Here is a 23,820-nt window from a genome sequence, read left to right as displayed (position 1 = left end):
ATAGATTCACATTTCAAAGACAGAGAGCAGACAGCCGTGCGTTGCTTGAGAAGCAGCTGAATCCAACGCTGAGGATTTTGTTTGTTTGGACACTTTCAGTGATTAACAGTGTACGTACTACAGGAAACTTAAATATCCAAGGTTGTTAGTGTCTTAGCCTGAATTTACACTAAAGATGTCTTGATAGCATCAGACTCGCAACGCCATCTGTTCATTTACACCAGTTTTTCTCAATTATTTCCTGTTCACCCCCCCCATGAAGACATAAATGTTCCGCGCCCCCCCTCCCCAACTCTCTGCCGCCACTGTAAATATACTGTAGTATCATCTGTCTATAAAATTCTTATCATTATTATAAGTACACCTCTGCATAACATCGTGACCTTTTTAATATTAAAGAAAAATGTAATATAGATCAACTTACAATAAAGTGTAAAAAAAAAAAAAAAATCCATAGTGTAAAAATACACTCAATACATTTTTTGACCGTGTGATACTGAAAATTAAAATTTAATCAAATCAATAAATAATAATCAATTAAAATTGGTTCGCAACATTAACTCAAGATGCCAAAAAATTAGACCGAAAAAACAAAAATTAATTAATAGAACACAAACGAGTGTCATTGGACAGAGCGGCAGTTTTTATTTTTGCTGCAGGCAGTATCAGCTCCTTTGCTATGGTGTGGGATTATTGGTAACACTTTATAATAACTATCCGTTTTACTAGTTAATAGATCATTAGTAAACTGTTGATAAATGATTTATTGTTGATTTGTGAAGTATTTGTTCACAGTTTGTTATGCATTTACAGGGTGTTTCAATATGGTTGACCCCATTCTAAATGCCCATGCTAGTCGATGAACCTTAATAAAACTATATCCCCTTTATGTTGAAGGTCATAAGTTTTATTGGTTAAATATACAAAGAAAAGTACAAATATTCGTTGGTTCAATGGCAGATTTTCATAAATGTGCAACATGAGCGCTGCCTGCAAAATGCCTTATCAAAATGCCTTTTCTTTTGAAGTGAACGGCATTTCTTACCCTGAAAAGATAGAAATGCTAAACCTTAAACACAAAAACTTGAAACGTTTCTACACAAACTGTGTTTCAGGTTAAGAACACCCTGTAAATACTTAACAAACTGTTAACAGACACTTTACAAATCAACAATAAATCATTTATCAACAGTTTACTATTGATCTATTAACTAGTAAAACGGATAGTTATTATAAAGTGTTACCGGATTATTTTACACTGAGCAACCTTTTATGCCACTTTATATGATGCTAACAGTGCTCGCTGATTTACCGATGTAACACTGACAAAGCGGGACGATTGTTGGCAATATACGGCACATTTTCGCTGAAAAAATTCCTGTTGTCCGCTGCGAACATTTTTAGACAAAGTAAGCAGACTGTTTTTTTTTTCTCGTGTCCTGCTGTACTAAATGTCAAAGCCAAAAGCCAAATGCTACATACGCTTGGTCATATTTCCTCGTCTTAGCTTTTCATATCTCAAGTGCTTTATGCTGTGTGCTCTTGTTTGGTTAAAAAAATACTGCACACACGCTGAAAATGATAGCAGCACTGCCACCCACTGAGTGTTTGTGTAATTACACTTTATTCCAGTACTAGAGGTGCACGATAATTATCGGTCCAATAATTATCGGTCCGATAATAGAAATTATGACATCATCCCAATAAATCTGATAACATATTATCGGCCCTATTAATAATATTTTTGGCACGGTATCGGATTGGGATTTGTGCGTTTGTTTCCACTCCTGTTTTTCCAGTATGCAAAGTTTTGTTACTCTCTTTGTTTTGTTCATTATAATAATGTTCATGTCATCATGAAAATTCTGGTTCGTTCAAAGGCAAATCGAAGCTGAATCAACCACTAGTATTTTTGACCTACAGGTGTTCAAAAACTCAGGTGAATATACATTGAAAAATTATATATGTATTATCGGTTATCGTATCAGTACCGGCCTTGAGGAGCAGGAAGTTATCGATATCGGTATCGGTTTCAAAAAATGGATATCGTGCACCCCTATCTAGTACAGCAAAAAAAGTATGTTTGTCAAGGTCACATGCGCCACCTCCGACATCGCTCTGCGGCCCCCTGGGGGGCCCGCCCCACTATTTAAGAAGTACTGATTTACACATACATTATTTGTGCTTTATTAATATATATGTTGTTATTATCTTTTTTATGTATTATTGCTATTGACTGTTGTTGCTCTGTCCATCTCTAAATTTGCATCCTCACAGCGTAACCTTTCATTTTCCTGCCTGGAGACACACTCCTTCCCCGTCTTTTTCAACGCCACCAGCTTCCTGCAGCTGCCAGGTCGGGCTTCGCATGATGTCATATCGGTGGGCCTCCAGTTCCGCACGTGGAACCCACACGGGCTACTCCTCTTCAGCAACCTTGACGATGGAACGCTGGAAATTTCACTCGAAGACAGCAAGGTGGTTGTTCGCATCAATGTGACTAGGGATGCCAAGAACTACCTAGTCGGCTTAACTTCAGGTGAGTCCACATTGATGGATTGAAATTGAAAAGCATGCTGTGTAATAGAAATTAGCTTAAAGCCTGCTATTGTAGCAATGGCACGAAACAACGGTTGGTTGTGTTGTGTTGGTTTGGTTTTTGGCAGCCCTTTTAATTTTGGTCTTAGTTGTAGTCTTTTGGACGATAATACTTATTAGTCTTAGTCATATTTTAGTCATCTCAAAATGTGTTCATTGTTCAATGCGAAAAATAAGTAAGTGAACCATCACATTTAACAGTTTTTGCCCCCACCACCTTTTGGCAGCAATAACTTCAACCAGATGCTTCCTATTGCTGCAGATCAGTCTGGCACATCGATCAGGACTAATCTCTTCAAAACTGCTGTAGTTCAGTCAGATTCCTGGGATGTCTGGCATGAATCGTTGTCTTTAGGTCATGCCACAGCATCTCAATGGGGTTCAAGTCTGGACTTTGACTTGGCCACTCCAGAACGTGGATTTTGTTCTTCTAAAACCAATCTGAAGTTGATTTACTTCTGTGTTTCAGATCATTGACTTGTTGCAGCATCTATCCATTCTTTACCTTCAACTGTATGACATAATGCCTCATGTTTTCCTGCAAAACATCCTGATAAACTTTTGAATTCATTCTTCCATTAATGATTGCAAGTTGTCCAGGCCCTGAGCTAGCAAAACAGCCCCAAATTATGATGCTCCCTTCACCATTCTTCACAGTGGGGATGAGGTGTAGATGTTTGTGAGCTGTTTCATTTTTCCTCCACACATGGCATTGTGTGTTACTCCCAAACAATTCAACTTTGGTTTCATCAGTCCACAAAATATTTTGCCAAAACTTCTGTTCCTTTTTGCAAACATTAAATGAGCAAAACTGTTATTTTAGACAGTAGTGGTTTCCTCTGGGGAGTGCTCCCATGAACACTATTCTTGGCCGTAGTTTACATATAGTTGATGTGTGCCAGTGATTCCTGTAAGTCTTTAGCAGACACTTTGGGGTTCTTTTTTTTACCTCTCTGAGTATTCTGCGCTGAACTCTTGGCGTCATCCTTGGTGGGCGGCCACTCCTTTGGGAGAGAAGCAACAGTGCCAAACTCTCACCATTTGTAGACAACTTCTCTGACTGTTGATTGATGAACAGCCAGACTTTCAGAGATGGTTTTGTATCCTCTCCCAGCTTTATAAAAATCAACAATCCTTGATCGCAGTTCTTCAGACAGCTCTTTTGACCGAGCCATGATACACATCAGACAATGCTTTTCATCATTCATTTCTTACCAGGTGTGTGTTTTATAGTGGTCAGGGCAGCTTCAAACCACTCATCAGTGATTGGGCACACACCTGACTTAAATTGTTTGGTAAAAATTGGTTTCAATTGCTCTTTAAGTCTCCTTAGGCAGAGGGTTCACTTACTTATTTTTCCCCCTTCGGTCACTGTTTTCATGCTATCCTCATTAAATTTTGGGTGGTTTTAGTTAAAGTAGACACTGTTTTTGCATCAGTGTGATTTTGACAAAGATCAGATCGCTTTTGATGGTGATTTTATGAAGAAATGTGAGAAATTTCAAAAGGTTTAGATACTTTTTCATATTACTGTGCTATTGCTTAGTTATAATGCTCCTCTCTAAGAATCTCAGTGCTTTTTTTTTTACTTCCATGTGCTTTCTCCCTGGTACACCGGCTTCCTCCAGCATTCAAATAGTACGCAGTAAAAACTTCATATTTTTTAAAGTTGTAAATTTGAGTGTTGTAACGCGTGGTAAATATCTTGTTGGCCTAAAGCAAATATGACCATTTAGGACGGTTAAAAAAAACAAACATTTTTTTTTGAAAGGTTGTGCATATCACCTAAACCCTTTGGATTGAATGCAATTCTTGTCATTTATTTCCCCTCCTCATTCTTTTTAGTCTGTCCTTTTGTTGTGTCCTACTTCCTTCCTCCCTCCTACCGTCTCTTTCTGAAGACACTCATGTATTCTGTCCACTGCTGCTTTAATAGTCCAACGCCCAGGGGTAGGGATTATTACTGCATTACCCTTTCGGCTAATTGGTCTTGAGCTTGTGATTACATCACTATTACTAGAATACACTGATACATAAGCTTACTCACACAGAGCAGCGCACGCTTTCTGGCTTTGATTCTGTTATTAGTATGTCTGAAAGAAGCGATTCACGCTGGTTCCTAGCGTCAGTGTCACCATGGGACTAGAGTAGACTTCAAATTTAATGCTTAATGGCATTTAATCGCAACACGCCGTGGGAAGCCTTGCACACACATTCACACACGGGAAAGACAATTTGGTGTCACGAGCGCTGTGAAGTTGGCCACCCATTACACCCAAATCTATAGAAAATTTATGTTATTTGTTTGTTGCTAGGTTTGTGCTAAAAAATTGTTCCTGCTGCTATTGTTTTTTTTAGATATTAACAATTCTTTGCCCCCCATTTTGATTAAAAATGGATAAAAAAAATGGTGTCAATCGTTAGAGCTACGTTTGTGCTTGTTTGTGCTGTAAAAATGGTTGTTTGTGCTGCTATCGTTTTTAAAATATAGAGATATTAGAAACATTGCGTGAATGAATGGCATTGTTTCGTGTTCATTTTGCAGTAATGAACACGGGGGCTGCGTGACGTCATCACTCAAAGTTAAAGCGGGTGATCAGAATTTTTGACATTAGGCTTAATCTTAGAGTTAGTGGGGGTTTAATTAGTCACTGGAGTTAATTTCAACCAATTCCGTGCAGTTGGTTAGTTATTTGCAGAGGTGGGTGGAGTAGCCAAAACTAGCGTAAGTAGTGTTACTTCAAATAGTCATCTAAAAAATTTACTCAGGTACAAATTGAAGGAATCTGACCTTTAAGAGAAGATTGTCGGAATCAAGCCAGCCAAACCGCCGGACCTGCGCTGGCAGATTTAACAACCCGGGCCGGCGAGACTTCAACAAGATTGACCAAAAGGCCAAACTCCGCGTGTTCACCTTAGTCTTAACCCCTTGTACTGACTCCATTTTGAAAGCTGGAAAAAGGTTTCGAAACACAAGTTGACAATTTATTCTGAGTCGACAACAATCATACAGCACAGAGGCACCCAGGCAAGGATTCAGGGTCACCATCTCACAAGTCAACAAAAGGTTCCCGAGAAAAATGACAACGATTAGTTAAACATTCAGTCTTTTTGAAGACCGAACACTACAGAAAAAAGTTATACATGCCATAACATGGTCTGGGTTCAATGCTCCAACTAAATTAATATTTCACCAACACCACCTTCTGAGGCTAAAAAAACACAACTACTTTCAAAATGCTTGCATAATGTATCAGTTCATCCATAAACTAAACCATAAATTAAGTGATCTCATCCCAATCTCTATTCCTCAGCACACATATACTACAAGAAGAAAAAAATCACTGGGAAAAACAGAAGGCTAAAGTCTACAAGCTTTGGCATTCTGTGCAAAGGACCACAGATCTGGAATGAACTGGACGAAACACTTGAAATGTCACACTCCATCTCTATTTTTAAGAAAAAACTGAAAACCCACCTCCTTGCAATGTATGCTTAATATGCTGAGTCTTTGAATAAAAATACTAAGGTATCACATGTCAAATCCGATGTAATCAGAAATTTGAAATTTTCCCTAGATAATTTTATGTATGTGTATGGGTGTGTGTGTGCTGTTTGACTGGGCCCCTACTAAAAGCTTTAAATAGCCTATTCGGAGTGTCCCTTTCATGCATCTTATCAGATGAACTGCTTGTACAGTATATATGACCATGTTCTTGCGTGTACCATGATACGATGTGTGAATAAACTAAAACGAAACTGAAAACTGAACTGAAGGCTCTCGCGGGGCGGGCTGTGGGCAGAAGAAAGCTATGCTTCGGCGTTGTTTAGGATCAGACGTTTTTTTTTTTTTCCGGCCAGCAACAACCACTGTAAGTCATGTAAAAAGACGTCAATGTTGTGGAAGTGGAGGAAACGCCACTAATTTTGCTACTGAAAGTCCGACCAATCAAAGTTAGCATAGCAACTATAATAAACTTGCTAACCTGCAAAACTACTGCGGTCAGGCCAGCCTCCAAAAGGAACAGCGAAGTCAAGCTAGCCGTCCCTTATTTGGATCATTGTTTGCATAATGTGTATCATGGTAATATCGTCCCTACCAATGTTGAGACCAAACCTATGCCCTAGAGCCAAATCGATGTCACACCAAACTGCTGTAACTCATTTAGCACTGCAGGACTAATATTTTAGATGCGTAATGCTAACACAATAAACAGGAGTGCTTTGGCCACTGATGCTCATGCTGCATTCGAGGAAGGTGGGAAGTCGAACTTATCCCACTCGGAGGGTACCAGTTTACAGAGGGGTGTTACAACAACTTGCTCAAACGTAGCACAGACGAATGACAATTTTTCTATAAATTTGCGTCTGATGAGGGGCCAACTTCACGCAGGTGGTCTCACGTAGCTGTGGTTTATTTTCATACTTTCATCGGATATACTGTCCACAAAGAAAAAACACACACTTTGTTGTTAAAGTTACACATGAATCATTCCATTTTATAACCTTCAAAATGTCCTTCTAGTTCAAGGGCGGCGATATAAACATACTGTTGTGCAGTAACTCTGCTGTTTCACATGACATGGAAGAGGATAAAACATTATACACACCATAATATTTCCCAGGTAGGACTTCAGCCGCAAACATAAACTGTGAAAGTGTATCTTATGTTGCTTGCGCGCCACCATAAATGACCGCAGAGGGGGTATGGTTTGACACAGTGTTGTGAGTCGTGAAACTCTAATGGCGAAAAGGGCTCTATTTTGGTGACTAGCGCAAATGTAGACTGGCACGTAGAGGACAGGCACAGACAGGTGCATTTGAGAGAGTTGCTTTAGGTGGGAAAACTTTGCAACCAATGGCAGCGGCTGACATCCTTTTTGAAGGTGGCACTCTGACATGTTGCGTGTGAGTGTGAAAGTATGAAACAATCTGTGAATCACCAGAGCATTGTTACTGTGTATAGAAGCAAACACCAGAGGAGGACACTGTTGTCAAAGCAGCACGAGGTAACTTTTTAGTTTTGGTTGATTTTAGCGACGCAGGTGGACAAAAGCGGTGGTGTTTTGCCTTAACCCTTTAAGGTCTGGGCCTATTTTGTCTGATTTTGCATGCCTTTGAAGTTGCCTTTATATTTCAAAGAAAGAATTGTTTACGATGGCCTGGTTTGGTCCCTTTTTTTGTGACACCTTGAACTTCATGTCCAAACTGTTGTTTCCTTCACTGACCAATTATAAATCATCATTTTGGGCCCAAAAAGACCAAAAATTCCAAAATCGTTTTGTCAAAATTTTTAATATTGATGTCCAATTGACAACCAAACATGCGTAACGAACCGTTTTGAAACTTTGTAATATTTATTCAACATGTTAGGATGAACATTCAACCAAAAAATTTTAGAATAAATAGTCTTATATTTGACAATTCAACATAAACAACAGGTATAGCCATAGGCGTTTTTTGCCTTATACATGCTCTAGTCAAAACAGGTTATATACAGCAGACCAAACAGTGAAGAACAGTGAAAAAATATATACCATCTAACACAAAAAGTGTTTAGAGGCCATCTCTTTATGAGTTTAGGTATTGCGGCCCATCACCTGATGAAAACTATGTACACACAATCAAGCTTCTTGAACACACATTTATATACACAAATTGAGAAGACTGATTGTGGGGGAAAAAATATGTCTATAACATTGGGGAAAAAAGTATTTTCAAAAATATTTACAATAAACAAGTTGAATTTTTTTCAGGCATGCCACTCCGAAAAGCAGTTTCGTCCTGGAATTAGACACAGGGCTTCATCACACAGCCCACACTTCCATGGGGTGTCGGTCCTCTTTCCACCCTTCCATTTTCATTTCACTTTACTTTCATTGTCACTATAAATGTACATGAAAAAAAGTATTTATGAAAATAATAAAGTATAAAATAAAAATATATACAGCAATAAATCATAATGAAAATCTATATGTATGACAACAGAAAGAATACCATAGCTGAATAAGTGCTACATCCCTAATCTTCATATAGAAAGAAGAACACCACAAATTATAAATCTCTGCCTGGGATACACACAGTGCACGTATGACTTTGATCTGATATGCACATTTTATTATTATATACACAAACACACAATTATGTTGCATCAAAATTAACTTTGTCTTGCAATATCAAAAGAAACTTTTTCAGCATTAAAAAAAAAAAAAAAGTGAGTTGGCTTACCTCTGCTCGTCGATGGCGTCACCCACGTGTTCAAATCCGTCACTACCTTCACTCGAGGACTCTTCCGAAGAAGACGATGATGACGAATTTGGACCATCCTCTTCCTCAAGTTGATCAAAAAGCAAAATTGCTTGCGCTAAATTTAGTTTTCCGTTTATTCTCTAAGTCACACAAAGTCGCTGCTCGATCCAAACGGCCGTCGCTCGCCACCTCACTGCTTCAGAACACTCCTCCCTCTCGTTCGGTGGAACCTCGCACGGCAGTTATATTTATGAAAAAAAAAAACCATTTTATGCTTCCACTGTGACTTCGAAAGGGTTCGTTTGATTTGTGTTTTTTTCATGGAGCTTCCGTTTTGAAAAAGGACAAGAAATGATGGAAATATAGACATAAACAAATGATCCATGCAGCGTTTTAATGTTTTTTTGAGAGGACAATAACACTATAAAACTTAAATGACAATATCTCATGTTTTAGTTGGTCGATTGACTTCAAATAATAACGAGAGTAAACCGCAACTTCCGCACTTTAAAACGAGACCAACCAACGGCATGTGGGTGACGTAATTAAAACGTGAGGGTGCTTCAAAGACGACGTGCGCTGAGGACGCGCCGGCGCGTCCTTCGACTCTCAAGGGTTAAGGAACACTGCCTTTCCCATTAGGACCAGCGCACAGTGTCGTAAAATCCTGATCTCCCGGTCGCCAGCAAATGGATTGAATGACATTTCTGTTTCCAGCAGCTGTGTAAAAGACAAATAGTGATGACGTAATGAATATCAGCATTTGATGATGTAAGAAACATTTGATTTTTGTGCCGTATCCCAACCCGAACTCGTCAGTGCTAACCAGTGTTGTTTTCGTCAACGATGACCAGAACGAAAATATTTCAACGAACAATTGTTTCATGATGAAGACATCATGATGACACGCAGAAAATGGGTCTTAAGAGACTAAAACATAACAACATGGATGCCAGTTGTCATCTGACAACACGAGAACGAGATGAAAATTCGCCACAGTTTCCGTCAAAAATTCACAATGTGTGATATTTCCTTATTTTATGTGTAGTTAGCACGCATTTAGCAATGTTTGGTCGTGTTACTAATGTGACGTGCTGCAAGACCAGGGTTTCCCCTACAAATGAAAGATTGTGGCACATGCCACACCAAAATAAGAGCCTTGCTCTATTTTCCACCATGCTAACATCAACAACACATCCAATAGCAGAGAGGCAGGCGTACTTATATCTGTGCTATCAGGCTGTTTCGGCATATGGATATACGCAATCGCAGCTGACGAAACCTTGATGGAAATGCATTATTTTTCAAGTTTCGCAAGCTCTAGGACACTCGTAAAATGAGTCTCATACCTCTCCTTGCTAAGCTAAATGGTACTTCGATGTGCGTTTGTGTGGAAATGTAGTTCATGACAAAAAATAAAATAAATAAATAAATTCACATTCTCACCGAAACTAGTAAAACTCAACAGAAATTCCCCCTACCCCTTGAAATGTGTCCATTAACAGAAAGACTATTATTGTTGTGGTAATGTAGTACGTATTAGGGCCAAATAAAAGGAAAAAGAAGGACTACAAGATGTAAGTCGTACTATTGCTACGAAAAAAAAGTCATATTATTACGTTGGGTAATATAGCTGCAATAAGCTACACATTTTACGTGCATGTGCCGTTGCTGAGAGCTACGACATTAGCCTGGCGAATGAAATATTTCAAATAGATCTTTGTTATGGTTTTTCTTGGGGAAAAAATGTGGGAAAAAAATCTCACTTGCCATGAAATGACGCAATTTCGCCGTTGCACGACATTTGAGGCTGTCCGACTCCGATGCAGCCCACCACCACAGCTTCAAAAAATCCCGGGGGAAACCTCGTAAGACTAATAAGTATTTTCGTCCACAAGACTAAGACGAAAATTAAAATGGCTGCCAAAAACGAGTTCGGTTGACGGGCGTTCACGCCAGCGAGTGAAAGCTTGGCCAATGTTTATTCATAAGTGTCCTTTCATCCACGTAGCGTCCCATTTTCTTTTTGTTTTTGTCTACTCAGACTAAACTTTTTGTCTCTTTAGTTGCTCTGCCATCCTTGCAGAATTTGCGCAAAAGCGTTCGCATCGACTTCCATCTTCTTTAAAGGGTATGAAAACGCAAAGGGGGTGTGAGACATCAATAGAACCGTTATGTGCCAAGATAACAAATATTGATAAAGTTAACAAAAAAATCAATCACATTAATGAGCAATTATCGAAAATAGATCGAAAACGACAAACATTTCCGAAAGTGTGCCGGAAACAGTCGAATGGGGCGGCGAAGTGAATGAAAGTCGAGGCGGAGCCAGGTGCCATTTTTTTTTAATCGACGAGAGAGTAGTGTTCGGGTTTGTTTGACCAAAACATCACTAAAATGGTTCAAAACTGCTGTGCTATGTGGTGTACAAATAGCTATTTATCGGAATATAGTATCCATGAGTTCCCGAACGCGAAAAAAAGAGCTGGACTACGCAGACAATGGGTAAAATTCGTCCGTGCAAAGAGGGCTAATTTTCCTGGCACGGTTTTGCGTGGTGCGCATTTTCCACCTGAAAGCTTCTCGAACTATGGACAAGTGAAATCGGGTTTTGCTAAAAGATTGCTGCTCAAAGCAGATGGGGTGCCCACCATACACGCGCAGCCACCTAAATGTCCCAAGACACGAAGAAAGAGGACGAAGACTGCCACTGATGAGACCGCCTCACCATCCCAGGCAAAGCAAAGGAGGGTAGTCGCTAAGCTGGAAATGGCCAGAGTGAGTACTCTTCTATAATAAAAAACAGCATATCTGATGTTTCATCAGTGTCATTGCTCCCCTCAATGACCGTTTCATTACGCTGCATTTGCGTTCGTTTGGGCTCAAATTGGTAACCTAAAACACCAATTAAAGCTTCGTAACTCTCCTCGTCACCATTAGATGAACATTCGTTACGTCCTTCTACGTCGGATTCGTCACTGGAACTAGAAACGAAATTGTCTGCCATCATCGCCGCCATTCAGTATTAAAGCACTGAGCCTTTTTCTTGTTGAAGAAACACCCCTCACTGTCAATTCTGAATTCTCTTTTATTGACAACGAGGGGTGTTTCTTCATGAGGGAACCTGGAATATGTGCAGGACGAACACAATGCAACAGCATAAACAGCTCAAAACACCCCTAAGGCTACGTTCATACTACAGGTCTTAATGCACGAATCAGACTGCCTTTATCCATTGAGACCGTTCAAGTATTACGCATGCGCACTAATTCGCAGTCCGACACGCGCTAAGCAAGAAGACCCGCATGCGCAGAACCATCAAAACAAATGACAGACGTCATCCGTCATTCCAGGGATATCATATTTTGCTTTTCAAAAGGTGGACACAAATAACAGACATAAATAATCCCCGTTTAAGCTTATATTCAAAGTTTATATGGATCGATAGCATGCACGCACTGTCCGTGCACGTCACACACACATACGGGCAGTTTGCCCCGACTCTCGGCCGTGTAGGCAATGTTGAAATATTGCTCACTTGGAACAGAGAGAAAACTGAGCATTCTCAGGCTTATCCTCAACCCATTTTTATTTTTTATGACTGTTGTCATGCTCAGCCCTTCCTCAAAAGCCGTGTTCACTGTAAGCTAGGCGCTAATAACGCACAGGTGCATCGCTACGGTAACGACTCTCTCGCTATTTGATGACGTAATTGCTGCATTAAATCCGATTTGCGGGACTGGACAGTACAGACCGCCGCGACAGTCTGGAAAAATGTGGCCCAGATCGGATTTAGACCACATACGAAAGTGACCCAGATCGGATTTGAAATGGTCCCGTTCTATGCGACTTGTCACGTTCAGACCGTCAAGTTAATGCCTCACTCGAGTCGGAAAAACACGAAAAAATCGGATTCGTGCATTAAGACCTGTAGTATGAACGTAGCCTAATTCTCCCCTCACTAGAAGGAATTATATTGATGCAGACAGGATCTGCCCCCCTAGTGGCCGGTGGCACTCTCTTCACTTGTAATGACGTCACGCACACGATCTGCCAGATCTCGGGCGCCGGTCGTTTTACCTTGACAATCGATCTAAATTTCTCTCATTTTCTTGTGTGTAATTACACGAAGTGGTGTGATATGAATACAAAAGGCATGCGTTTATGGATAAATGATGGAATATTAACATGTCCACAGGGGTTGACATACCCTTTAACGAACTAATGCAACATTGCATATTCTCAGGAATTCTATTTGTAAAGCACATTTATTTGTTCATCTTTGCATTGCATGTAAAGCAATTTCTTACCATTCATTTTTCCAAGATTGATTCATTCGTATGCTAGCTGTTTGTAATTTCTGAATGGAATTCGAAGCAAAACCCAAAGGGACGGATCAGGGTAGTGAAAGAAAATGAGGAGTGTATAAAAGAAGCAGGCGGTGAATAAAAAGCTCAACATTTCTGATAACATCCAATCAATATTTCTTCATAACCCTACTCTTGCTGCGGTGGGTCCCAGCTCATTAAAGTTGTTATTTGTCACTAGAGGCAGAGCCCAGATACAGTAAATCTCCCTTTCCGCTCAGAACACACACAAAGCAATTTCTTTATGCACAACATAATCAAAATGCGACTGTGATGTGTCCTTCTGTATGTTGGAGTAAGAATTTCCCCTCGAGGCTGTTTGTGACCTGTGGAAAGGCACACCTCTTCTCTCTTGACAAGGAAAAAAAAGAAGGATGTGAGAGTGCATAAATAGAGGCTACTTGCTTGTAATTCCAAAGGGAAGTCTGCTCTAATTTTCTCATTGCCTTCCTCTTTTACTTACTCATTAACTCGGCAACTCACTCCGCCTCGAAACCCAGCTCAATTACTATTTAGTGCATATTGGATGACGAAATCATTGGACTACAGGTAGTCCATGGTTACGAACGAGTTACGTTCCTACGCTGGCGACGTAACGCAAATTTCCGCGTAAGTCGGAATTAATCCTTTAAATACTACCCTTTAAGTAATAATATGAAAACTAGCCCTGCAAGCAGGATTCAACGGGCCCTCGGGAGTCCTGTGTTGATTTCTTTTCGGTGATTTTTTTGGGGGGGTCATTAGGTTTTTTTCCCTTTGAGGAGGAGTCGGTCTCGTAAAAAAGGCAATTTCCTGTTCCCAGCAGGGGACCCCAGGCCTAATGGGAGATATTTCAATGAAGTCGAGTTCAGGCTGGGATACATCACGTACATGCCAAATATGAAAAAGATTGAACGTTGTATGGGGGAGTTATTAGTAGGGTTGTTCCGATCATGTTTTTTTGCTCCCGATCCGATCGTTTTAGTTTGAGTATCTGCCGATCCCGATATTTCCCGATCCGATTGCTTTTTTTTGCTCCCAATTCAATTCCAATCATTCCCGATAATTTTTCCTGATCATATACATTTTGGCAATGCATTAAGAAAAAAACTCAGACGAATATATACATTCAACATACAGTACATAAGTACTGTATTTGTTTATTATGACAATAAACCCTCAAGATGGCATTTACATTATAACATTCTTTCTGTGAGAGGGACCCACGGATAGAAAGACTTGTGACTTTGTATATTGTGACTAAATATTGCCATTTAGTGCATTTGTTGAGCTTTCAGTAAATGATACTGTAGCCATGCCCAAATGCATGATGGAAAGTGGAACCATGACTGTGCATAGTGCTACCAATTGATATATCTTCTCTGCGTTAAGGTGTTAAGAAAAAGATCAACTGTTACCTTGCTTCCCCATATTGCTTCCCATGATATTTCTATTCGTAGGGAGAGGGATTGTAAGGCTTTAGCCAATTTAAAAGAGGCTCCAAAGGCTGCCACAATTCACCTTACTCATTTTACGCTGCCTTTTATCTCTCTATATAGGTAAAACGGCCCCATTACAGATTGAGCGCGACAATGCGTGAGTGGGTCGTACAGCGCATGCATTAAATGCGTTAAATATTTTAACGTGATACATTTTTTAAATAATTAATTACCGCCCTTACCGGGATAAATTTGATAACCCTACCTTAAGCCCAAACTAAAGACTCTGGATGAGTGTAACATATTATGTCTGTAACGTTAAATACAATTAGAAAACGATTCAATTAAAAAATATATATGTATGTATATATACCCTAACCCTAACCTTAAAAAAAGGAATGGCAGATATTTTTTTGCCGATTCCGATACTTTGAAAATGACGTGATCGGACCCGATTGATGCCGATCGCTCGGGACATCTCTAGTTATTAGTCATTTTTTGAATTTGGTGTTTTGTCAAAAAAATGTCCGACTTTGGCACCCCATCGACTTTGGCACGATGAAAAATACATCGTAACTTTTTTTCTCCTACAGATGAAGTAGCAGAGTGTGAAGCAACAGCCTTAATGAGTCAAAGCAGTTCTTCACTGCTGTCATCAGATTTACCAATTTATCCCTAATATAAATCATTAAAAAGTACATAGTATTTTTTTCTCCCACAGAAGAAATATTTATACCTACTATATGTCATTGAAAAGTGCATAGTATTTTTTTTTTCTCCCACGGAAGAAGTAGCAGAGTGTGAACTCTAACCCTAAACCCCAAACCTAACACAAAAAAAAAGGACAGCACAGGTCAGCCCGTGAATGAAAACTCACTATTTTGATTTGTGCAAATTTTAGTGAGTTTTCGAGCATGTTCAGAACTTCAAATTGGCCATTTTCATTTGCCCTGAAGAAGCCCTAACCCTAAACCCTAACCCTAATCCCCAAATAAGCCCGACTTTGGTACTCCGCCCAGGTCAGGCCCGTGAATGAAAACTCACCATTTTGATAACTTAGAATCTCATATGTCTCATGAAGAGTCTCGCCAATTTTGAGGAGGATCCAACTAACTGCCTCGGCGCAATGGTCTCAAACGTGCACCTTGGTTTTTGACAAAAATGGCTTGTTTTTCAATATTCAATCCAAAATACCCGATTTCCTGTTGGGTTTGGAATATGGGTGCAAGAGACTTTTTGAAGCATTTTGGCCCAAGGTATCGACTCCCCAAATTTCATCGCTCTACGTTGAAAAAACCTAAATGGTGAGGCCTTTTTTTAAAAATTCCAGGGTGCGCCACTGAGCCATTTTTTGACATTTTTTCACAATGTTGCCAAATTATCGAAATTTTCGCGAATCCGCATGTTTGTCCAAATTTTGGTGAGTTTTTGAGCATGTTAAGACCCCCAAATGGGCCATTTTCATTTGCCATGAAGAAAGAATAATAATAATCCTTTGCAGAACAAATAGGGCCTTCACACCATGTTGGCGCTCGGGCCCTAATAAACAGTAAAAGCATAACTCCGGTAGGTCAATCGTAAGCAAATATGGGTAGTTCCTGGGTTACAAAGTACTCGACTTAGGCGATTTCGACTTTATGATGCCGAAGTATCGTCCACCATTTTGTCTCGTTTTTTTTTTTTTTTTTAAGTCGGATAAACAGTACCTTAGTGTACCTCACAGTATCTTGTTATTTTACTTTATTAATATGGCATGTTCTGTCCTCACTAAATTTGAAGTTGTTCAGCTTTACAGACAGCAAACAGCTTTACATATGTGCACTCATGTTCAAAACGTCGTACAATTTAACAAAACACGACACAAAACAATTGGTGTTCAAACGTCCATCTAGTCTGATCAATATGTAAAATTAGTTGATTAAATTTGCCTAATTTACCAAACAAAAGTCCGCTATCTCAAATTCTAAAAATGCTAACATATTTACAATTTATATACCAAACTGCTCAAACGTAACTCCACAAATTGTGGCTGTAAACTTACTTACAATTGCATACACAGACATTTATTAGCTGAAACAACTTACAGCCTGATGTGGGCCGAACCACAGCGCAGCTATGCTTTATCCATGTCAGTCTGAATCTTAGTCATACTAGTGACGGGATTTGTCGTTCACTTGAGTAAACGAATCCATTCCGGATCGTTCAGTAAAAAGATTCGTTCAAACGAATCGTTCAACGAATCGTTCGCCCCCCTCATCTCCCTCCCCGCCCAAATGAATCGTTCGGTTAGTGAACGGGAAGTGACGTTGCCGAACGAATCACCAAAGACCGCTTCGCAGTATAACTGAACGGGAAGTGACATTCTTGGTCCCTCCCTCTCTTGCACACATTGACCACTCGTCGTAGTTTCAGTAATGAGTGACAGGCAATATCATTCTGCTTTCACAGACAGCCTCGTCTCCCTCCCTCCCGCTGCTGCAAAAGCGAAGGAGAACTTCCGCGCCGTCTGTCCTAGTTCTATAGGCTCAAAGTCATGGCTCGTGCTTGCATTTCGATTGAGGACACGGTTAAACATTTTCCTTTTGTGGGGGGAGCGGGGGGTTGGGGTCGGGGGCGCACGGACTTTCTTTAGCATGTTCTTGATCACATTTAACGCAGCATGCTTGCTGTCACGAAAGTAAAAATAAATCGAAAGTTTAATTTATAAATATAGAACGACCAACACATCATATTTACCTCTCGCTCTGTTGTATTTTTGTTTTTATGCTCATCACTATTATTTTTAGTCACTATTGTTAAAACTATAAGTGTAAATAGCTAGTTGTCGAATGTGCTGCTCTGAAATAAAGACAATACTACATTTTGATATTTGAGTTTAATTGCAAATCAGTATTAAGATGATCGTATTGAATTTTTGCACTGGTATTAATTAATAAAATAATCCGGTCAGCTCCCCTGTCGTCCCCGCATCTCAGATCGTCAAATGCTGACGAGAAATAATTGTTTGCTCTTTACGATATCGCCTTTCTACTCTCATTAGTCTGTTAAGAAAAATGTAGACATATTGCGACATCTCCCGTGTCCATGTGCGTTGTTTTGGGGCGCTTGAGTAGCACATGATGGACGGATTGACATAATTTGTCAAACCAACCAACACCTGACACGAAAAAAAATAAAATAAAACACTTGGAAAAAATGGACATGTATATACCGTTTCATTGTAAATCAGTATTATGGTGATCATACTAAATATTCTTTTTTTCTGTGCACATATGAGGTAAATATCGCTGCCATGAAGCCTCCATATAGTGACAGTTCTTTGCCCCCTTCATTGCCGTCACGCGACCGCAGCTCAGCTTTTGCTTGCTTCGTAGCTACCCGTGTTTTAAATTACTGTAAATTTGATAGTATGTCGTAATAGGTAGTCGCGAGTCTGTTGAGAAAAGTAGTACACTAAACCATGCTCGCTAGATTTGTGTGGTGTTTTTGTCTTTTTGAGCTGCATTTGATAGGCTCCACGTTAACAAATATGTGACAAAGTCCTTTCCTTTCATTTTTTGATTCGTTCACCGCATAGTCATTACTGGAAAGACAAGTTAGCAGCAAGCTAGGTCAGGAGCCGGAGGACCGAGTCACTGAACGGGAAGTGACAAAACTCAGTCTTGCCCCCCTGCCTGCACGCTGGCTGCTCATTGGCCACACGTGGAAGTGAGTGACATACGCCCTGATTCTGTTTCCGGTCCCTCCCCTGCCTGCGATGAGGCTGGCGTCTGATTGGTCGTGTGCGATGTCAGAAGACGCTGCCGCTTGCTCAACGCCCTCCCACGCAGTGAACAAGCACCAACTTCATAGAACGAATCAGTGCAGATGGTGATTAGTTCGGTCTCGTTCACACAAACAATTCGTTCAAAAAGAACGAATCGTTCGCGACCGATACAACACTAAGTCATACAAGACGACAGTCCAGCCAGACCCAACGCTGTGTATCTTCCACCATGAAACAAAATACAGTACTTCTGGACAATTTAGATAGTTATTTTGGGGTACTAAAAGGGTTAATTCTGATTTGTTTCACGTTGCCAGCGTAGGAACGGAACTCGTTTGTAACCTGGGGATGAAGGAATCTGACCTTTTAGCCACACTGCCAGAATCAAGCCAGCTGAACTGCTGGACACGCCCTAGCGCAGATCCAACGACCCGGGCCAGCGAGAATCCGACAGCCCGGCCAAAAGGCCAAACTCTGCGGTTAACCTTAGTCTTAACCCCTTGTACTGACTGCATTTTGAAAGCTGGAAAAAGGCTTCAAATCACAAGTTGACAATTTATTCAAGTCGACAGCGATCAAACGGCAAGGCGAAACAGAAACAGACACAGGCGAGAAGGCAGACTCATTCCAAGGTCACCATATCACAAGTCAACAAAAGGTTCCCCAAGCGAAATGGCAATGCTTAGTCAAACATTCAGTCTTTTGAAGGCTCTCGCGAGGCGGGCCGTGTGCAGAAAGAAGGGTGTGTTTGGGCACTGTTTAGGATTATTGTCTGTTTGTGGATTGGACAGAAGGATTTGGGAGTTATTGTTGTCAGAGCAACGAAGGTCGTGGACTTTGCCGCGTCAAAGAGGCTCTTGGAGTCTTGTCAGTTGTGTTATCAGTTGAAAATCAAACGTTCTCCGATGTTCATTGTGTTGGGACAGGGCGTCCCGCCATTTGTTCTGGACTGTCCGGGAGAACTAATTGCGAGAGTTGGTCGTGGAGACGTGGGCTTGTAGATGCCTGCGCCAATCTTGCTCAGTCAGTTGCATGACACACACGCTGGGCTTCCGTGATAAGAAGGCGTCATGTATCTCTTACGCCCTATATTCTGCTTGTTTTCCTTACACTATGTAAGTGCTATTTATTTTATATTGGGTGTGTTAGAGTAATATAAACAGTCAAACAGTAAATACGAGAAACGATACTACTCCCTGATTGATTCTATTAAGTGTGTTAGAGTAATACAAAAAGTCAATCTGTAAATACTAGGAATGATACTATTCCCTGATTGATTATATTAAGAGCGTTAGATTGTTAGAATAATGCAAACAGTTACACGGTGCCAATGAGAAAAGGTACTCCAGGGACTACCTGTACCTGTTAAGCTTGTTTGTCAGAAATGTTCTTAATTCAAGAATTGATATTGATCAAAACATTATTTGAAAGCGATTTACTCTTCTAGATTTAAGAAAAATCATCTGATTAAGACTTTATGAATTTCCTGTGTACAACAGTAACTCATCGGCAACGATGGCCTTGCTCGAAGGAGAGAAGATGAAAAGCTCCCATTCATAGCTTATCAAAAAGTAGGAGTCTCGGGTCACAGCCACCCAGTGAATATGCCAAGCCATATGAAAATGAATAAACCAAATGAAATGAACAAAAATATGATTATATATATATGAATAAATGGAAATATATACGTGCAAATCCCAATCAAAGATTGAGTTCAAAGGCAACTGATGTATGCGTCATACACCCAGTTTAATAATGTGACGCTTGTTCGTAGGGTCAGCTTCATTTTGGTGCATGGTTGCTTTTGGAGTTAACATTTGAACATTGCATAAAAAGCAAGGTGCTCATTAACTGCTGGTACGTATCATCCGGTAGATTTAAAGTGTCAAAACTCAACAAAAACTCACGAAAGTTGCAGGTAAACAATCTTGTAATCTTAGAAGCCAAAATAGAATGCAAACAAGAGACCGTACTATATATTAGCTCATTTCTTTCAGAGTAACCAAAGCCATGTTTTCACAAAACATGTAAGGAACTATGAATAAAAGTATGTTTATTTATGCCTGGGCCCTCTGTTTACACTGAGTTCAAGGCCTTGGTGCAGATGCGAACTATATTTGAAAGTCCCAAAGGGATCACCAGAAAACAACTCAGGATAAGTTTTGTTGATATGCAGTATTTTTATCAGCGCATGTCCAGTTATCTAATAAATTAATCTGCAATAAAGGTATGATCTGTCTGCAACAGGGTAAATTTATATTAACCCTTCAAAGTCGCGCAGTGCGTTGACGCGTACAGCGGCCGCATGCAGTCCCTGACAAAAGTCTTGTCGCTTATGCAGCCGATCGATCGGGTTCGATCACGTCATTTTCAAAGTATCGGAATCGGCAAAAAAATATCGGCCATGCCTTTTTTTAATATATGTATTTTTTAATTAAATCGTTTTCTAATTGTATTTAACGTTACAGACATAATATGTCACACTCATCCAGAGTCTTTAGTTTATGCTAAAGGTAGGGTTATCAAATTTATCCAAATAACGGCGGTAATTAATTTTTAAGAAAATGTATCACGTTAAAATATTTAACACTATTAATGCATGCACTGCAGGACCCACTCACGCATTGTCGTGCTCAATCTGTAATGGTGACGTTTTACCTATATAGAGAGGTAAAAGGCAGTGTAAAATGAGTAGAGTGAATTTTGGCAGCCTTTGGAGCCTTTTTTTAATTGGCTAAAGCCTTACAATCCTTCTCCCTATGATTAGAAATATCATGGGAAGCAATTGGGGGAAGCAAGGTAGCAATTGATCTTTTTCTTAACACCTTAAGTTATTTCCCAATGCAGAGAAGATATATCAATTGGTAGCACTACACACAGTCATGGTTCCACTTCCCATCATGCATTTGGGCATGCCTACAGTATCATTTACTGAAAGCTCAACAAATACACTAGATGGCAATATTTAGTCACAATATACAAAGTCACAAGTCTTTCTATCCTTGGATCCCTCTCACAGAAAGAATGTTAATAATGTAAATGCCATCTTGAGGATTTATTGTCATAATAAACAAATACAGTACTTATGTACTGTATGTTGTATGTATATATTCGTCCGAGTTTTATTCAAGTTTTTCTTAATGCATTGCCAGAATGTATATGATCAGGAAAAATTATCGGGATGATTGGAATTGAATCGGGAGCAAAAAAAAAGCAATCGGATCGGGAAATATCGGGATCGGCAGATACTCAGACTAAAACGATCGGGATCGGATCGGCAGCAACAAAACATGATCGGAACAACCCTACGAATAACCTGACTTTTAATGAATCAATTGGTTTCAGAAATGGCTCATACGAAAGCTAAGACCCTCCCAAATGATCTTGAATGTACAAAAAATATATTTGTTTCACTGAAAAATGATTTATCATTTAATGAAGGCATAAAGGTCATATTTTGGCAAGACAAAAGTTTTGTTGCCTACAGAAAGTAGTGTGAAAATTGAACAAAAAATGTACTTTTTGTTACATAACAATATGTTACATAACATGAGCAAATTAAGTAGTGGTGCTGTGAGACCCAAATTTAATACTTTGTATGACTTCCATGGGCTTGAAGGACTGCATCCATGCAGTTCGGCAAGGATTCATACAATTTATTGATGAAGTCATCAGGAACATCAAAGAAAGCGGTCTTGCATGCCTCCCAGAGTTCATCAACATTCTTGGGTTTCGTCTTCCATGCTTCCTCTTTCATCCTACCCGGGACATGCTCAATGATGTTCATGTCTGGTGACTGGGCTGGCCAGTCCTGGAGGATCTTGATCTTCTTTGCCTTGAGGAACTTTGAGGTAGAGATTGAAGTATGCGATGGAGCACCATCCTGCTTTAGAATTTGTCCCTTTTTATGGTTAGGAATGTAAGAGGCAGCTAAGATTGGTTGATATTTCAGACTATTTATGTTGCCTTCCACCCTGCAGATCTCTCGCACACCCCCATACTGGATGTAACCCCAGACCATGACTTTGCAACCACCAAACTTCACTGTTTTCTGAGTGAATCTCAGATCCATGCGGGCTCCAGTAGGTCTCCTGCAATATTTGCGGCAACTGTGGTGTAATTCAATGGAAGATTCATCTGAAAAATCCACCTTTTTCCAGCGTCAATCTTTTTGACAGGCTTTGGGCCTTGGCAAATGCCACACGGATTTTTAATTGTCTGCACCCTGAGAGATCTGAAGGGTGGAAGGCCATAAAAAGGGACAGATTCTGCAGCAGGATGGTGCTATTTAGTCTTTTTTTTTTTTTCTTTTGAATCCTTATCCGAACAAGTTGAACCACTATTATCAAGCTACAAAACGATTCAGTGCACATATTTGATTGTCAATCGGACAGCAATATTACAAATTTTGACAAAAATGTTTTGTATTTTTTTGTCTTTTTCGGGTCCAAAATGTTGATAAAAATTGGTCAGTGAAGAAAACAACAGTTTGGACATAAAGGGTACGATGTCCTGAAAAAAGGGACCCAACCAAGCCTTTGTGAACAATTTATTTCTGTAAAATATAAAGGCAAGATCAGGCCTGGACCTTAAAAGGTTAGTTATTTTCCAATGGAATTTTTTTAAAGCTTATTTCTCAGAAAATATTAAATAGTATGCATTGATGCACAGTCGTGGCTCTTTCAATACATTGGTCGATTTTTAGAATATATTTTCTTGCTAAGGTGACGAGTTGAAAACCTTGACATCGGTGATATTCCACTGTAGATGTAACCTTTCGCGAATCAACAGTTTACAGAGGTTTCTCGAGAGATGTGTTAATCAACGTAGAAAGCCTCAGAGTCACAAGCGAGTGAAAACATATTTCCCTTTAAAAGATATCACATCGAAGAAGCGACTCTTTCATAGCGCATATTAAAAATCCAATTATTTTGTTCTAATTTGCTAAATTAACGTCTATTTACACCAGTGTCAGTCCAAGTTGCTTCCTCCTTTTAAAAAAACATCACTCAAATATCATAAAAATGGTTAAGAAAAACACTGTGTGACTTTATCGCTCTCTGAGCTGTTCATGCTTGAAAGAAACCGTCCTCCTACCCACTAACATTACTTGTTTTCCCCCTATTTATTTATTTATTTATTTTTAAATCTCTGGCAGGCAGCCAGCATGTTAATGATAAGCTTTTGTGTTTGCAATGTGACAGAGAGAGAGATGTATTCATGTGCATATCATACAGCAGTGTGTGCGTGCTCGTGTGTTGGCGTTTAAGTCCATGCCGTGGTGAACTCACACAGCCGTCACTGATAAGCTCATCATTCCGAGCTATTGCAGGTGATGTAGAACAGATGAGGGGACATGAGGTGACACTGTATCTATTTTCCATTACATTCGAGAGGTTGAGCGATGCAGAAAAGCCTGATA

The 23,820-nt window shown here is 39.8% G+C and overlaps 1 protein-coding gene across 2 annotated transcripts in view; it reads left to right on the top strand.

The window, feature by feature from the left end:
- Positions 1-23,820, top strand: part of cntnap2a (contactin associated protein 2a) — a 674,074-nt gene that overhangs the window by 348,855 nt on the left and 301,399 nt on the right. For both annotated transcript variants that reach the window (XM_057824376.1, XM_057824377.1), the window contains one exon: positions 2,278-2,539. In XM_057824376.1, coding sequence (XP_057680359.1) covers positions 2,278-2,539 — 262 coding nt within the window. The remainder of the gene's footprint in view (positions 1-2,277; positions 2,540-23,820) is intronic.

This window comes from Corythoichthys intestinalis, chromosome 20 (assembly GCF_030265065.1).
Source record: "Corythoichthys intestinalis isolate RoL2023-P3 chromosome 20, ASM3026506v1, whole genome shotgun sequence".
Lineage (NCBI taxonomy): Eukaryota > Metazoa > Chordata > Actinopteri > Syngnathiformes > Syngnathidae > Corythoichthys > Corythoichthys intestinalis.
The sequence above is the reverse complement of the archived record's forward strand: the minus strand, read 5'-3'. Positions and strand labels throughout refer to the sequence as shown.